The sequence below is a fragment of the Lutra lutra genome, chromosome 10 (assembly GCF_902655055.1).
Source record: "Lutra lutra chromosome 10, mLutLut1.2, whole genome shotgun sequence".
NCBI lineage: Eukaryota > Metazoa > Chordata > Mammalia > Carnivora > Mustelidae > Lutra > Lutra lutra.
Window position 1 is genome coordinate 35,920,711 of NC_062287.1, and position 18,314 is coordinate 35,939,024.

Consider the following 18,314-nt stretch of genomic DNA (forward strand, 5'->3'; position numbering starts at 1 on the left):
TTTTTGACTAAGCTAAATGAATTCCATCTTTTCATTACAGTATCCTGAATTTTTGCTGCTCTTTTTTTCTGTTTTTAACTATAATATCTCATTTATGCTAATTAGAGAGAGGGAAGAGAAATAAAATCTGTGAAGAACACTACTTAATAGTAACTCAAAAGTAGGAAACTAATTTTTTTTCTAGTCTGGTTTCTTGTCATTGAGCAACCTAAATTATCTTTTTATTTAAAAATATCTTGTCAAATATCTACTGTGTGCTCTGTGTTAAAGTAAGACATAACAGTGTGTTTTGCTCTTATGTCTTACCCCATTATTGTGATTCCAAATATGGGTTTTAATTTGGCTAGGTTCTTTTTATGTTTTACTTTGTTGTGGTCTTTTCCAGTCTTGGAAAGCTTCATTATGTTTTTCAATTTTTTCCAGGAGCGGGTGGAAAATTATTCTAATGTAAGTATCCATTCGAAGAATCCTGAAAACTGTTCCTGCCAGGCCTGTGGATTGCATCGCCATTGCAAATACTCGGTGCATTTATCAGGAAAGTTGTACAACACCAGGACTATGGAAACAGATGACTTCATGTCACATGATAAACAGGTATTTTTCCCTCTCATTTTAGTTTTCAGTATTTAGAAATTTTCAATACCTAGCTTGCACAAATAGCCCTGTTATTTTTACAAATGGAGAAAGCACTAAGAGAAGGGAAAAGAGTACAAGGAAAGGTATACTTTTTGAATGAGAAAAATATGTCTAGCATAGGTCTATGGCAAATGCACTCCTAATTCAGATCCTAAACTTTGTGTAAGAACACATCACCCAACCTGCGGGGAGGGGGAAAGGGTGCAGGGTGAGAATGAAAAAGAAATATAACTGGGGCAAGGGAAACAAAAGTCCCCTTTGTGTCCAAAGGAGAATTTAACCCAAGTGGAAAATTTTATGACAGATAGTCTACCAAATTGACAGTCCCCAGGTAAATTATTGAAGATGCCTGTCATCTTAATATGAGAATAGAAAGAAAACGATATTTTAGCCTACAATATATCAGAAGTGTGTCAAATCTAGATAATTGACAAATACTTAAGGTGCTATTAATTTTTTTTAAAGATTTTATTTATTTATTTGACAGAGAGAGATCACAAGTAGACGGAGAGGCAGGCAGAGAGAGAGAGAGAGGGAAGCAGGCTCCCTGCTGAGCAGAGAGCCCGATGCGGGACTCGATCCCAGGACCCTGAGATCATGACCTGAGCCGAAGGCAGCGGCTTAACCCACTGAGCCACCCAGGCGCCCCAAGGTGCTATTAATTTTTAATGAAAAGACAAAACTGAAGAAAATAATGGAAAATTTGAAGAAAAGTATTTGATAAAGCAGTACAGTATGAAGAGAGAAGTGCAGGTGTAGTCTATTTATTTTTTAATCTTTATAAAAGTATTGCATTTATAAATGCAAAAATATTAATATTGAGTGCTTCCTCTGGTGAGTGTGTATATCCATGAAGGGTGTGTGTGTTTGGGGCGGGGGGTTGGCTCTTAGAGTTGCCTCTAAATACTGCCAATCAGTTATTAAGCTAGAAATAGATTATTAATCTAAATCCTTCTACTACATTGGGTAGTATGATTCCTTAGTACTAGTGGCAATAATTGACCAGATCCCTCTAAACAATCTGCAAGAATCACTTAGAAAGTTTACATGGGGATAATAAATTAAAAAGTAGTTTTTAATGCATCATTTGGCAAGTTACTATAAAAACACATTTCTTTTTTCAACATAGTTAATATGCAAATCTCCACATTGTTTAAAAACTGATCTATGATTTTTTTATGAGGTAAGACACATAGACCCCTAATAAAAGTGATTTAGTACTTTAAGGATCATGTTCTATTGTATAAGCCAAAAATAGTGCTGTACATTCACTGTCTTTGATGTCTACAGCTAATCCTGGAAAGGGAGTGAGTTAAAAAACCATTTCTGAAGTTCTGATATTCCTGTGAAAGGGTAAAGATTCTGTATAAAATAGTTATTCAAATATCTAAAAAATAAAAGCAAAGAACATTAATATACTAGTCACACAATGGAAAAACATCAAAGTTAACAAATGTATTAGAAAATGATTATTCTCCACCTAAAGGTATACAATTAAAACCTACCTTAAAATGCAAGCTGATAGCTCTCAAAGTAGCAAAGTATTTTAAATCAAATGATAAAATGCAGTTCTGTCATGGCTGCATTGAAACTAGCAGCTTCATGGACAGTAAGATTCCTAGAGATAAAAAGATTGGGATACATCTTCTTAGAATACTAGATAACTACATATAGCCGGAATCATAAAACTATACATATTCAGTGCTGGTAAGTTTATGCTAGGCAAAGTAATGCGATAAAAGCAGATGACACAATCATGAAGTTCATTGAAGCATTTACCCTTTCTGTGAACACTTACTAACAATGGTTTAGGCTTTTAAAATGTATCACATTTTGGGGAAAAATACTATGAGAGTATTCTAAAGGTAATCTTAGGTTTATTGATCTTCATTAGTCTAAATAGCTCCAAGAAGGTAGGAATTAGAAATGGAAAGAAGTAAACTATAATGTTAAATATTTTCAGTGGGTATTCTTGTTTTGTACAGGTAAACAAAAATTTAAATAAGGATTTTTAAATACCTCTCCTTCCGTCTTGCCCCAACTTAAAAATTTTATACAGATAAATTCCTCAGTTTTGTGGAAATAGAAAATACAGTGTGGTGGAAATTTTTAAAAATTATCTTATTCTTTACTGTACTTTATCCAGAACAACCATAGGAGACTTCTCCTACACAATCTACTTTGATGACAAAAATGGAGAGACAGAGGGTACCCCTAGTGGCCACTGCAACTATTGTGGTACCTTTTTCACTCAAAGTAAAAACAGAGGTATTGACAAGGGAATTGTTAGAGTTGATATAACTGGTCTGATGATGATGTTTAAATGGGAAGTTTATTAGGAGTAAACACGCAATGTACAATGATACCTGATTATTTCTAATCATCTGAAAAACAGAAAGGTTTTCATAGAACTTGAACAGAAATGTGAACATGGTTTTCTTCAACTTTTGAGGATTTTTAAGAAAGATTATAAGCTGTCCCAAATACCATCTTCACAAGATGATGCATCAAACCTTACTGTTCCTGATCATATGTAACTTTTATTCAGTTTTTCTAATACAGTCCTCATTTTATTACTGTTTTTTTTGCCCATATACTCAGATTATTTATTGAACTCATCACCTCTGTGAACCCTTGCTGTGTGGCTTCAGAAAAGCAATACAGTTCTTTGCAGATTGTCACAGTACAAGTTACATAGATCAAAGCTGTAACTATACCACTTGTACTAAACTCATGAAAGCATAATCCATAAGTTAATTTAGGCACAGAGACAAATACATAATTTAACAAGGAGTTTGTCTATTTCCTCAGGTTACTCCATGAGAAGATTGATCAAGTAATAATGTGTTTAGTTGTAATGTTTACTTTTCAGTTTTCCTATTTTAGTTATTAGTATGTATAACAGAGTACATTCTGAAAAAGGAATGTTCTGGTTGGTTGATTTCACAAGAAAAGTATTCTTAATCATAAAATCCTGGAAGTCCATATAAATATAGAAATTAAAATTCTCCTAGTTTGCTAACAATAAAGTATTAATGTATTATAATCATATCAGAGTAACTAAGGAAACAAATATGACTTAAACACAAAGTTACTTTTTAATTGACAGAATTTTTTGGAAAAATTATTTAGTGAAAAACTGCCAATATTGAGTATAACCATATACTTATAACTCTTATAACCATAAGAGTTTATTTCCATTTTACATGTTACTTAAGCTAGAAAAATATCATAATCCAGGCGTTTTTAACTCAGTAACTATGTACATACAATTGCTTGAATGCTTTTCTTGCTTTCAGGTATCCCCATCCTTCTGTGTTAAAAGCCATTTTTCTCCTCCTTCCAAACTTGGGTAGCTGTCTTCTGAAGACTCAGTTCAAGCATCACCTACTCAATGACTCTTCTCATCTCTGAATTGGGCTAATTGTCCTTCCTCTCTACCTTGATAGCATCTCTTGCCCAGCATTTGACACATTGTTCTGTAATAATTTGTTTTTCTCCCAACACTGTAAGCTCCCCTAATACAAGTAGTACATCTTTACAGTGCTTAGCCCAGTACTTGAAACATAACAGATGCTCAGTTTTTTTTTATCTAAGTTATATAATGAGAGAAGGTAAAAGAACTATTGTATAAACATTTTAAAAATTAATGCATTAATAGATTTTGGTAATATACAGCAAGAAAGGCTGTATAATCATTACTATATTTTTTACTTCATTTATCAGATAATAATGTTTATTCTTTGATTTAGGTGTTTACTGTTGGCAGAATTTGTGCTGAGCGTACCAGAATTTATCATAAACTGAAACATTTTAAGTTCAAACTGTACCAGGAATGTTGCTCCATTGCAAAGACAGAAGAAGTTGAAGACGAGCAGGTTAAAGAAACAGTGGAAAGAATTTTCAGTCAGTCAAAGGATAGTGGCTGGATTAAGGAGGTAAGGTGAATATAAAAGAATCATCTCCTTCATAGATTCTGGAGCCTAATTATGATCAGCGAAAGGATACAAATGACTAGAAGACATTAAATTTTAAAAGAGAATCTCTCCTTCCGCCCCCAACCCCGTCTTTGTATTTTCTCTTCTTCCACCCATTCCTTTCATGCTTATCATTGTCCACCCCTGAACAGGTGCCCTGATGTTCTAAGCATTCCTTCAGCTCATCAGATAAATTGAAATCAGCAATAATACCATTCTGTAATGAAGGGCCTCTGTCCTTTCACTTTTATATAAGTGGTATTCCTTACATATATATTTAGTCCCCTTATTTTCTTTGACGAAGTGTAGGACTCACCTCTGCTTGTCTGCTTCCTATTCTTTAGAACAGTTCTTGTGACCCGAGAGTGAAGAAGCACCTGGTGCCAATCTGAGGAAAGGATCTCGGCTGCCAGTTCTAATACCACCCACATCCTCTTCTTGAGGACATGGGCTGAGCAGTGAGCACTGTAACTGAAGATCAAGGGGAATGCAGAGGTTTCAGGCCACGGCACTGATTTTGATTCCCCCAAATCCTGTTGATCACTAAATTTGATATCAGGGATAAAGTGGGGGTTTTGAAGAGTGCACTGGATTCCCGAAGATCTGCTGGCAGCTCATAAGCTCTGGTCTGCTCACAGAGCTTTTAGAATTGCTTATGGTACTTGGAAAGAATGCTAATATGATTGCAATCTTCTAAAACAAGTCTAGTTACGTGAATGTATGAGAGAAAACATATAGTAGATTTGCAGGCAACTCAGATCAACAGTATATTTAATCTTAAAAAAAAAAAGGCTGACTTAAGATCTGTTGCCTGGGTTATTTTTATCATAGGGAATTTGTAAAAGAGGAAGATAAAAAAGAAGAAAGCTTAGTGAATAAACTTATAAGCAAAGGGAAAGAAAAAGAGAACAAACAACAGGAACTTGTCAGGACATGTCCTGTTCCGCAGAGGTCTCCCAGTCTGGACAGTGACATCAGAACTGGTTTCCCTCTGACAGTTATCCTCCTACCACAAACCCCACCTGGTGATCTCTCTGCATCTCCCCCACCCAATCTGGACCTTTCTGTAGTCTTTCTCTCATTTTACTCTCCTCAGCTTTTTATCTTTTACTTTGCTTCGACTTCTCTCCCAGTCCTTTCCTCCCTGTCCTCCTCTGTGCTTTTCTATTTGCTTTAGGGGGGAACCATTACTTCCAGTAAGTCCCGTCTTCATTTTCCATGATGACGTGAAATTCTTAGCTGCTTTTATTGGTGCATTTAAGGGTTGCCAACCCTCTAGTGGAGGTGAAAAACCTACTGGGACACCATTTTTTAAAGAATTGTGTACTAGGTATAGAAAAATCACTGTGCACATACTGTACATATTATGTAGTAATAGTATATATTAAGATGAACATCAAACTTCTTGCAGAGAAAAACTAAAAACACTACTAGATCATGTACCTTAGAGAACGATTAACAGGGTTTCTAACAGAAGGGACCTGGAATAAGAAAAAAATATTCTTAGGAAGAGAAAAGTCAAGTGTTCTATTAAACTTCAAGAACAACACACAGCATTGGGCAGTTATTTCATGCATGTTTAGGACAATGTGCACATTTTTTTCCACATGTAATACCAAAGAGCTTCATTTTCTTTTTGGGATCCTTCCTGCTTTAAAAATACTTGTCTATGGATTTTCTCAAAAGATGTCCTAGAGACCAAAGTTTAGAGCCACTGCAAACCCACATGCAGCTTTCTGTGCTGTGATTAAAATTCAGAATTTATCAAGTGCTCTGACATTTCGCAGCATCACTCCGCCTGCCCCTCAGTGTGAGTGTCCTTGTGTGACACCATTGCATGTGCTTGTGACACACATCTTCTTCTTTGGCTGCAGGCTCATGGTCATAGCTACCCTAACCCTTCTGAATGCCAGGGCTCAGTGCTGCTCCAGTGGCCCCATCTGTGGCCCTTTTTCCTCTTACTTCCTTATTATTATGTCAACCTATTCTTTTACCTCATACAAACTATCTGGTCCCGGCTTTCCTCCTAGTTTGTTTTACACACCTTGCTTTTCCCCTTACCTGCTTCTCCCTCCTCCAAGTGTTTCTCTTCCATTGTCTCAGGATATCTCAGCATTTCTTCCCAAAGACCTGCCAACAGGACTGACTTCATTCTTTCTGTTCCTTCTCCTAACAGTTGAGCTAGGATGATCTGTTTTTAACTTAGGATGATGTTAAAGGGTAGGAGCTACTTGAGTGTAAGAAAGGAAAGAGTGATAAGAAAATTAAAGTAAAACCAAAACCTATAATAAATGTAATAAAAATAAGTGTTTCATTCTAAATCAGACTGGAAGAACATGCTATCATATGCCACTGACAAAATTTTAACAGGTGTTCTTATTAAGAAGAAAGTGAATGTGATGATGGGATTTCCAGAAAAGTTGAAGATAGGGTTATTGGGATGGGGTGGTGAATACGTGAATACCAGGAAGTGGAGAAAGTAGGTCAATAAAAGTATCATGTCTCAGTTTTACAATTGTATGTAAAATTTAAATGTATTACATAAAGATTGTTACATAAGAAAGAATTTTAAATAATGATTTGATATCCCATCCCTTCCTGAAACTCCTTATGTGGGCTCTTCTTCTTTCCCCCTTTAAAACTTCTTTCTTTTTTTTTTTTTCTTTCGCTTCTTAAACTGATGTTTCTCAAATTGTGGCTTTAACTACCTATGTCAGAATCACCTAGAAGTTTGTGGAAATTGTGTAGTTCCTAGCCTCATGGCAGTCCTATTGAATGAGAATCCTTGGGTTAAACACCCAATATTTAACAAATTAGGTGATTCTTAAACAAATTGAAGATTGAGGGCCACTGCTTAAAGGCACATTGTCACTCAAGGTTCCCTTCTCAGTCTCTATATAGCTCTCTGCCTTGACAAACCCATTCCTTTCTTCATGTCTAACTGCTGTTTCTGAACAGAAGACCCCAAACTCCTTCTTTTATGTTCTGACCTCTTTTCTCACACTCATTTCCACAGTTCCAACTGTTTTAATCAGTAGGTCCATGCTGGCATTCGAAGGGGTTAACAGAATAAGATCGAAGCTCTCCAGATTTTCAGTAAAAAAGAATGATGGAACCAGAATCTTTAGGTGGAGAGAATAACCAGGAAATATGGACTGCCTTCTGAGTTTCACTTTTCCTTTGAAGAGCTTTCTTTTTTCTTACTAAAGCTGACCCCACCTCACCCCCCTTTAAATCTCAGAAATAGCATACTATAATGGTTAAAAGCATGGATTTAAATATTTTCTAGGAGTAGAATTTGGAAGCAAGTTACTTTATTTCTCTAAGTTTTCTCTTCAGTAAAATGGAATTAAAACAATAATAGAGTTTTGATTGGGACATTAAGTGATCAACACATTTTAAGCATTTAATACTGGACCTAGTGATTAGTAAATGATCAGTTAATGTTAACTGTTATTAGTAATAAAAGCGAGGAGATGTTTCCTTCCTTTTCTTATTATAGCTGGGATAGATTATAATTTTCCAAAAAAAAATTTAATAAGAGAAAAAAGAAAGCATAAAAAAAGTCAAGCTTTTAAGGTCTAGGTTTCTAATTCTAGAGTATTTTACTTCTATCTAGTAGAACCTAAGTTCCTGGTCAAAAGAATCCCTAAGTAATCCAAAGGTTATTTCCCCTCCTGTTCTTTTCTTCATTCTTTCCAGAGAATGTGATCCCATCAGAGATCTTTGAGGAGAAAAAATTTCATGGCCCTGCCTAGAAGGAAAACACACTCCTCCTATACTTTTCCATAGGTTCCTATTACCACAAAAGTCAGGGTCATCAGGATCTCTCTTCTTCACTGGGAATAGAACCAGAGTTCATAAGTAGAGAAACCATTAGGTCAGTTAATCTCCTCAACTGAAGTCAGAAGTTTGAACTTTCGAAATCATCTGTGGAATTTCCAACTCATCCTGACTCTTCTCTTACCTTGTCCTACCCCGGTCTTGACTCTTCATCTTCATTGGTTGTCACTTGAATTTGGAATCTCATTACCTAACTTATTACAATAGATTCATAACTAAATGCCAAACTATTCTAGAATGATGTTTTACCATTTTTCTTAAAATGCACCCCAGATCATGTCAATCTCTGCCTTAACACTTTAGCAGTTTCACATTGCCTGTCACATTATTGCTAAACTCCTTCACTAGCATTTCATACTTTTTATTCTGTAACTACAACCTCTTTGGTTCAGTCTCATCTCTCTCCATTCCCCCCAAAACCCCTCAAATTATAGTCAAACCCTATACTTTCTTGCCTTTTTACTGTTGTTTGGACTGTTGCCCTTCTCCCACCAAATCTTTGCCAACCAAATCCTTTCTTCCATGACAGTTTAAGTGCTACTCTTTCCTGATCACCTCAACTAACCATGGCTATTCTTCTGAACCTCCATACAGTGTCTATATAGTTCTTTAAGGCACTTGTTATTGGTGTATTACCACTGAACTCTGGCCTCCTTAGGGACAGGGAAAGAAATTTTTTTGGTACTTAGACAGTCATCAGAAAGTATTCAATATATGTTATATGTTCAACAAATTTTTGTTGAATAAGTTATTGAAGTTCTTATACTTCTATAAATATGATAATAGAAAAATTATATTTTATAAAAATATTATGAGATTAATAATAATGTTCAGCTTGATTTCTTTCCAATACTTTATGAGTTAGAAATGCTTACTTGAAATTGTGTCCCTGTTTATAAGATTTTTGTTCATGATTATCCTGAAAAGAGAAGTGAATGTGTTCCTGTTTGTGTCTATAGATTGAAAAGGCCTACCTTATCTTCTTTGCTTTGAGTAAAATAACTAGCTTTTTTATTATATACACAGAAATATGGTCAACTTCAAGAATATCTAAATTGGGCGGATTACTTTCAAGATGAGAAGTTTGACTGAATTGTAACACATTTCCTTCAGAGAAGATTTATATAAATTCCTGTAAATGTGAAGATCATGGGTCTTGTTTCTCTGTATCATGTGGCATATTCGTATATTTTGTGTGTATTTTCATGGCAAATATCTTGTTTAAAACATATATTCATCTTAATTTCCATGAAACGGCACTCTACAGTCAAAAGCTTTATCTGCTGTACATAAAAACATTAGCCTAATAATTTTTAAGTAAGAGTATTTTAAAGTTATAAAACAATGCCTTTATAACAGATGATTATCAAGCAAATGAGCTGTTCATGTCCTGTCAGCTTAGTAGACAAATATTGTATTTTAAAAATGAATTCAGACTAACATCTATGTGTAGTTATTATTGAATCCCTACCCAGATGTTTTTATTATCCTTTCACAGTATTAAATGATCTGCACTGATATATTCTTTACTGCTGTCATTATCTAAATCAGTGGGCCATGGAAGAAATGTAATGTTTCATTCAGTTCAATCCCCTCATGTAAGAAGGAAGACTGTAGTTTACCCACTCTAAAGAGGAGTGCTTTTCTCCTTTTCTAAGTACATTTAATGATTAAGATGTATTTTATTTATTTTTATACATAACCCTTCCCATATATATATTTATGTTAGGATCTGAAGACCTCAGACAAATTCAGCCAAAAATAGCTTAAAAGCATACTTTGGCATTTGCATTGCTTTGCACATCTAAATTTTCTCATAATATAATAAAGTGAAATGATTTCCTGGTGACCAAGTGGACCCTGTCTATTCTGTATCTTTAATTCTTAAAGGTAATATCATAGTAGGATCTATTTTTCGGTACAATTTTAGATACTTGTTTCTGACCTCAAGTGTTGACTGAACCTGGCTTCAGTTGTTAGGCGGTTCATGCATGGAGTTCAGTGTATGTGTATATATAAAGAGCTACACTTCATTAAGTCCTTTCATAGAGATTACTTAGTATTTGCTTCAATTTTCTGAAATTATCCCTATTCCTACTGTAAGCAAAACACGTGGAAAAAGCTCACAAAGTGCTGAGAATACGGATGCTGATGTTTCATGTGAGGAGTACATACCTTTTTGAAAAGTGTGAAATAGAAATTTCAGTCACATATCTCTATTCTTATTTCTCTGGCATATGGAAATAATCCTTAACTAAAATGAAGCCATAGTTGAGAGCTGAAGATGAAGTGACAGTGCCCAAAAAGAAGCAAGGCAGAACTCTGGAGGAAAAGTAATAGTCAAGTTGGAAAGGTGAAGGATCATGAATGACTTGTAGAAAGGAAGGCCACGGAAAATGAAAGTGAATGATCTGTAAAGTATCTCTAATGCCCCGAGGAGCATCACTTCTCAGACGCCCGCGACACTGCAGACAAGCCCGAGAATGCTGAAGAGTGAGATTCCCTTCCACCTGGAGAGTTTTTTAAATTAATTTATGTATTGTTTTAAATATCATGCATTTAATTTGTAAAAATTAAAGCACTAATGATTAGAGGGACTTAATGATGGTAGCTGACCCAGTTCCTAGGCCAGGCATCTTGCTGGCATGAAGCATTTTTCCCACTGGAACAGCATTCTGACTGTTGATCAGGAAATGTAAAAGTAGTTTTGCTGATGTCTGCAGTTACTGCAACCAAGCAAACTTCATAAGTGGGTGTTTGAAAACTACAAGAGGCTTTTTAGGTATACGGTAACACCGAAAGAATGGCAGAGAGACAAGCTGTTAGGAAATGGAAATGAGCCTGGATTGGGGGGCCAAAAGCAAGGAGTCCATAATAAAATTGAAATGTTGAAAAAACTGAATTAACCTCGAACAGGTATTATGACATGCTGTATTATTTTATCATCGCCATAAGCATCAACATCATTGATTTGCTTTAACACCAAAAAATACTTTGTAAATTTAAAATCTTACATGTCTGTGAAGTGTTTAGATCTTGGCATTTATTACTGTGGTGTTAGGTGCTTTAGTGTTAAGTAGCCATGGTTAGGAGAGATGATCAGTCAAAAATGGGCGAGTAAAAGGAAAGCAATCCTTGAAAGAATTCATATGGCTACACAGAAACAAGGGTTAGAGAACAATACCATTAAAAGGAGGGGAGGGAAATGGGGAACAAAATAAATGTTTATTTTATTGGCAGTTGGATGTAATTGACCATGCTTTCTCACTTGTCTGCTCTCACCTTCAGATGGGTGGTTCTATTCACTACCTATTTCTTGGAGGCTTAGACTCTAGCAAGCTGATTAGAGTGTAATTGCAGCTTTGCGATATTGAGGCAGCAAGCCCAGTGGTTAAGAGAGCACAGGTTTGCCATCGGTGTTGAGGTAGAGCCCTGAGCTGTTATTTCCTAGTCACATGAACTGGAACAAGGAGTTTAATTTCTGGGACCCTCAGTTTCCTCACTTCTAAATGAGGTTAATAATACTTATCTTTCAAGACTGTGGATTAAGGGAGATCTATGTGAAGTGCTGTGCCTGAAACAGTGATTAAATAAACAGTAGCTGATGTGAATGGAAATGAGGATGTGCATGATAATGATTTCAGCTTGAATTTAATGGGCTGTAAAGGAAAAATGTATATAAAAGACACTCTAAAAAAAAGTGACTTACACCACTGAATATAGTATGAAAATCTATTAAACTCCTGCTTGACATGTTTTTAAGGTATGTCCCTGTCTAGCAGGGAAATCAAAATTTGTATCAGAAAGGAACAGCGGATTTGACTAAGGATTCTGAGTTACTAATGAAAGTCAATGCTATGGCATGACTGTCCAGTAAACAGTGTTTTAAATTTAAATGTTACATTTTCTCTTTTATCAAGTATGATCGCTGAATATAAAGTACCCATATAATGGAAGATAATGTCTAATGAGTACAACTTTTTAAAAAATCAAATGTAAAATGATCAAAACTCCTTCAATTTTTAATGACACCTCATGAGAGAGTTCCCCATCAAATCTGCATACCTAACAAAAACAAATTCCTGCCTTTCCCCACGTAACTAGTGAGGAACTTAGCCTTGGAAAGGACAGAAGTTCCAATGAAAAGTAAAAAAAAAAGTTACATTCCATCAGACTATACTTGTCCCCAATTCCAAACAAATATCCCAGAACTTGTGAAAATAAAATGGACTAAAGCAGACTAGCCTATTGGGAACTAAACTGTAAATAAATCTAGTCTTAACCATGTTTCCATTGACTTTACCCATTCATTTCTTTCCATAGGTCAATTTGGAGAAGGGCCGTTTCACTGAGGTGGGAGAATTAGTTTAGATTAATGAAGTCCCATTGCTTGAGACCTCAAATCCAAATGACTTCGGAGTTAGGACACACAGCATGGTTATGGTCCTGACGATCCCAATTTTGTGCTCACCTAAACTTCTTGAAAACTCCACGGCTACATACTGAGTTTCCTCCATGCATATATAAACCAGATAGCCATGGATCTTGCAGTTACTTGTCATAAGTAATCTTGTATTTTCAAAGAAAAACCTTCATTTTCTTTTCTAGAACTGGGACCGGTGATTTCATCGTCATAAAATCTTTTATTTACCCCTGCTGACTTACCCAAGCTGACTTACCCAAAGACGCACAGAACAGGCAGGCAGGTAGACAGACACTGGCCTCCCCTTTCCGGGTGGGCTAGCGATGTGATTTCCTCAGCGCACCCCCCGCCACACGCACATCCTCGCCCGCCTTCCTTATTATACTAATGAGCTAATGAGCATTTCCTCGGTGCTCACCCAGCTCTCGCTGGGGTGCTCAGTGGTGTCCTTTACAACATATTGAAAAATGAAAATGATATCCTCAGGGGGGCGTCAGGTAGGTCTGAAAGGGAAAATACATTCCCTGGCCGGGAATTTCTTCAACATTTAGAGCTGGTGAAGTACATGTGTAGAGGTTGGGGAATTTCCCCAGCCTTCCCCACTCGGCCAAGTCAGGCTAAGGGAGCCCCGCCGAGACGCGCCACGCGCGGGCTGTGGGATTTACGTCTTCGGCCACTGGGAGGCCCTCTGCGTTCCCCTTTCTCGGGCGCCCGGCTGCAATTACTCACTCGTGCAGTGACACCAGCCTTCCACCAGGGAGCCGCCGCTCGGCTCTCCCGCCCGCCCCCTCCCCCCGCCCCCATCTGCAGCTTGCTGGCTCTCTCTTTCTCCCTCTCTGTCTCACTCTCTCTCTTTCTCTCCCTCTCCTATCGGAGCACAATGAAAGCCTGTGTATCGCCGTGACTCCGGGCAGTGGAGCCAGTGTCAGCAAAGCGGCTAACAACAGACGGGAAAGAGAAAGGAAAATACAAGCTACTTTTTTTTTTTTTTCTTTCCATCTATAAAGCGGAGCAATACAGGAGATAGAACCACATTGCTTATTGCGAGTCCAGACCCTCAGATCCACTGGCCGGGGATGGAATGTACAAAAGTGGACAGAAAAGTGGCTGGACATGACTCGGTGCAATTTGCTGGAAGTTTGTAAGTTTGACCATCGTTTGTAAATTACTCTCGGAAGAGTTTGTCTCTCTTGATACTGTGTTAGAATAGAGCCGCCGGGGGTGAGGAAGCGTAAGCGGGAAAGAAAAAAAATGTGTTGAAGGATCTCTCTCAGTGGCTAGCGACTTCAGACTGCTTTCATTTAAGGCTAGGAAACCGAAGAGGGAATGAGGATTTTTACCGGTGATTGGATTAGCTGAAGAAGAGAGCCTGGTCCAAAAGTCCAGTTACTGACATTGTTAACAATTGAAAAGCTATCTCCCTCTTTTGGGAGAAGACAACATCCTACAGTACCCCAAAGAGGAGAAAACACCGGAGCCAAGGGAAAGGGAGGAAAAATTAAAAGCCAACAGACAGCCTCTCTTGATTTTTTGTACATTCTGAACATTGACTTTGAAAATTTTCAGAAACAGCACTTTTTTTCCTAACCCGAAGAAAAGTAAAGGCTGCAGGTTACATAGACGTGGTAGAGATGTGTTTCTCTGCAGAAACATCCCCATAAAAATTTTTTCTGAAACAACTAGGTGAGGGGGAGTCCAGTCTCTATTAATACTCCTCTCAATTCCCTTTGCTGTCTGTTTCTGTCTCTGGCTTGACAATCCCTGAATTCTTGCTCTAACCCCCAGATCGTGTGTTTACAAAGTACCTAGGGGCTCTTGTCAGCCTGGTGGGGGGAAAAAAAAACCCACCAACTCTGTCCAACTTCTCGAGAGCTGTCAAATGCAATTAGAGTAAGTTGATAAGGGTTTGTTTCCAACTAATCCTCTGCGACTGGTTCTGCTCTGTCTCCTCACCCTCTTTTTACTAACTCCCCTCCCCCACACCTTCTCCACGGCTCCCCCCAACCTCTGAAGACCTCTATTCATGTGGCCCTGAACACTGAGCTCACATTGTCAAAAACAGACTTGCCTGCAATAGCCAGCAGTAGCCTCCTTCCACCTCACCATCCCAGAGGCAGCATTGTGTCCAGTAAGATGGGGGACACAGCGCCCCCACAGGCCCCCACAGGAGGGCTAGGGGGGGCCCCTGGGGCGGGGCTCCTTGGAGGGGGCTCAGTCACCCCGAGAGTGCACAGTGCTATCGTGGAGCGCCTCCGGGCTCGGATCGCCGTCTGCCGCCAGCACCACCTGAGCTGTGAAGGACGCTATGAGCGCGGTCGGGCTGAGAGCTCAGACCGGGAAAGAGAGAGCACCTTGCAGCTCCTGAGCCTGGTACAGCATGGCCAAGGGGCAAGGAAGGCTGGCAAGCACGCCAAGGCCACTGCCACTGCGGCCACCACGGCAGCCCCTCCACCGCCCCCTGCTGCCCCTCCTGCAGCCTCTCAAGCAGCGGCGACAGCAGCCCCACCGCCCCCACCAGACTATCACCATCACCACCAGCAGCACCTGCTCAACAGTAGCAATAATGGTGGCGGTGGTGGGATCGACGGTGAGCAGCAGTCACAAGCTTCAACCCCTGGGGACCAGAGGAACTCAGCCCTGATTGCGGTAAGGCACCTGGTTTTCTCATGATTCTGGCTGTGGTCCGGTGGCCTTCTGTGAGGGTAGAGCTTGCCTTGGCCTGAGGGGGAGCGGACAGCAAGGAAAAGGGCCAAGGTGTTACCTGGCTACCTCCCAGGCCATCGGGTAGGCAGTCTGTGCAGCTTTACACTCTTACTCATCAAGTTCTGCTGGTGCTCATTCATGGCTCTTCCTACACTCGTAGGCTGTCTCTTAGGAAGTAGAAAGCCTGAGCTTCCCAGAGGCCCTCTGGAGTCAAGAGTGGCTACAGGCTGGCAAGATCTGAGTGAGCCACTGAGGAAGGCCCTGTCCTCACAGATCTTCTGTTCTGGCTGGCCAGCTCTGATTAGGCCCAATAAGCTGTGCTTCAGCCTGAATTCCTCTGTCAGTCTAGCTAACCTTCCTCAAAGCCTTGTCCTGCTTTTCCCATTTCCCCTTTGAAGTGGCCCCTTCTTGGGTTAAGAGACCGTAAGTGGTGATCTCTAACAGAGAAGTTCCATGAGTGTCCCCTCAGTCAAAAGAGAAATGTGGGGGAAACATCCCCAAGACTAGTGAGGGAATGTTTCTGAGAGGCTTACTCCCTGATTTCCCAGGGATGCCCCCACTGTCCCCCTCCCACCTAGTTGCTTTTCCCGGGCACCACAGGCAGGTCATGCCAGCTGACAGTGTTCAGGACAGTGGGCAGGCACGGAAGGGGCCGTTTATACACTATCATCCTAGGAAGTACCTTGTCTTCAGCCACTCCTGGTGATAGGACATCAAACCTGAAAGTTCTGACTGAAGTTTCTGGCTGGCAGTTCTTCCTCAGAGGCACAGACACACCCCATCCCAGAGGGAGTATCCCTTGAATCATTGGTCCTCAGTGCCAGTCCTGATCAGGTGACCGCCTGCCGTGCACTGGCTTCGCCTGGATTTGCCAGGCCGGTGGCCTCTGGGTAGAAGGTGGAGCCCTGCCCCGCAGCTCTGCAGGCCACCTCCATTTCTGAGGTCTGTGGGGCCCTTGATCTTCTGTGTCTGCTCGCAGCACCGCTCTGGCTTGCCCAAGCCAGCCCTAATGAAAGTCAGCACCAGGAAATGGCCATATGAGACTAAAAGTTCTCCAAAAGCCCAAAGGAGAGGAGGACAGTGCATCCAACTCTTTTCCAAAGGAGCTTGAAAAGGAGCTCTGGATAGCAGATCCCCTCTCCCCACCCCAGCCAGGCCTATAGGATGCTTTGTTGTGGCTCCCCCTTATATCTAGCCTGGGTGTGTGGTGAAGTTTCTAGAAGTTCTGGGAAAGCTAGGTTAGTGGTCATCTGCCCCACCACACACACATTTTGCTTGGGTCGCCTAGAACTGCAACTTGCTGGCATGAGCTCCAGAGGAAAAATAACTGGTAACAGTTGAACTACCCAGTGTTTGCTGTCTCATCCTTGATGGCAGTTGACCTGTGGGGACCTATTAGAGCTTCAAGGTCTAGTTTCCCTTCCCTACCACCTGTTCCATCCCCACCACTCCTTGGAATTCCCTAGCAGAGCAGTGGGAGTTTGTTTTGTGAAAGGGAGCTGCTGAGGTGAATGGCAGAGGGGTGGGCGTGGGGGCTGGGGAAATCGCTCAAAGGGAGAGAAGAATGAGGTTTGTATGTATGTGTGTGTCACTGGCATCTGCAGCCAGAGGCATCTAAATGCCTTGATTGTCCCTAGTAAATTTATAATCTGTCTGCAAGTCTCCCAATAATACCGCTTTGTGCACTTCGCAGTCTCCTGGTAAGTGTTTCTGGGGATGACACAGGGGACGAGGCGCTCAGACGTTTTCAGTGGAGAAGACCGATATCTGTCTGGGGTGCCAAAACTGGAGGTGGCCCTCGTATCTCGGCCTCTGCCAGGAAGGTGGCATGTCTGCTTATGGCCTTTTTGATTTTTTCTTTTCTCCAAGGTGGAAGTAGAATGAGGCTGGCTCTTTTGGGGGTGGGGAGAGGGGGGCTTTGGGATGCAGAATGAAACCAACCAACCTCAGTGGTTATTGTAACTTTATGATAGCACTCTCCATGCTGGGAGGAAGTGAGAGGAGGGGGTCCTGCCTTTCCGGACTGAAGGCTTACTGCTGCAGAAGCCAGAGGTGGCTGTTGTACCACTCCTGTTCCGAGAGAGAATCTGATTCCTTCCTTCTAGCCACCTCCTGAAACATTCCTTGGAGGAGACCGCTCTGCGAGCTCGGTGATGATGAGAGGTGCCCTGTGAGTTAGGACTAAAAAGAACAGTTTCTTTCTGATGGTTGCTTTTCATTGAAAATGCGTGGCTTTGCAAAGGTTGATCCACCACCCCCTTTTTGGTTATTGGAAATTCCCTTCTCCATTTTAGCTTCTAAATTTGGAGCTTTGTTACTCAGCATGGTACTCAGAGATGGTGATGCAAGTACTGTATGAACCCGATAACATTGTGTTTGAAGGGAGGCCTGGGTACTGGGAACTGATTCATCCCCGCACATTAGATCGGCAGGTCCCACCTCCAATGGGCTCCTCTTATTTTCAGAGACACTATTAATTTGAAGGGGAACTTTGTGCAGAATGAGTGGCAGAGTTCTTTCTTAATTTTATTGCTGTGTGCATGACCAGGTTTACTTCTGTCTGGGTGTGTTGAAGGTTTAAGAGTTAATCCATATGCCATAAGTGGCCATAAAGGTCCTTTCGGGGGGAGAGAGAGAGAGAATATTGGTCATCTAAAATCAAATATGCACTGAATCCTCAGCTGGAATCTCTGTATGCTGCGTATTTGCTAGTACAATGCCTAGTATGGAGT

The 18,314-nt window shown here is 40.2% G+C and overlaps 2 protein-coding genes across 6 annotated transcripts in view; both read left to right on the forward strand.

Moving 5' to 3' along the window:
* The window catches only part of CCDC82 (coiled-coil domain containing 82), a 33,102-nt gene extending 22,797 nt beyond the window's left edge, over positions 1–10,305 (forward strand). For 4 of the 5 annotated variants that reach the window (XM_047691207.1, XM_047691209.1, XM_047691208.1 and 1 more), the window contains 3 exons: positions 424–594; positions 4,389–4,574; positions 9,483–10,305. In XM_047691207.1, coding sequence (XP_047547163.1) covers positions 424–594; positions 4,389–4,574; positions 9,483–9,548 — 423 coding nt within the window. In that variant the 3' untranslated portion in view covers positions 9,549–10,305. The other variant, XM_047691210.1, reaches the window with a different exon arrangement.
* A 3,400-nt stretch (positions 10,306–13,705) lies between these two features.
* MAML2 (mastermind like transcriptional coactivator 2) overlaps positions 13,706–18,314 on the forward strand; it is a 346,338-nt gene continuing 341,729 nt past the window's right edge. Inside the window, exon 1 of the mRNA XM_047691203.1 lies at positions 13,706–15,525. Coding sequence (XP_047547159.1) covers positions 15,013–15,525 — 513 coding nt within the window. The 5' untranslated portion in view covers positions 13,706–15,012. The remainder of the gene's footprint in view (positions 15,526–18,314) is intronic.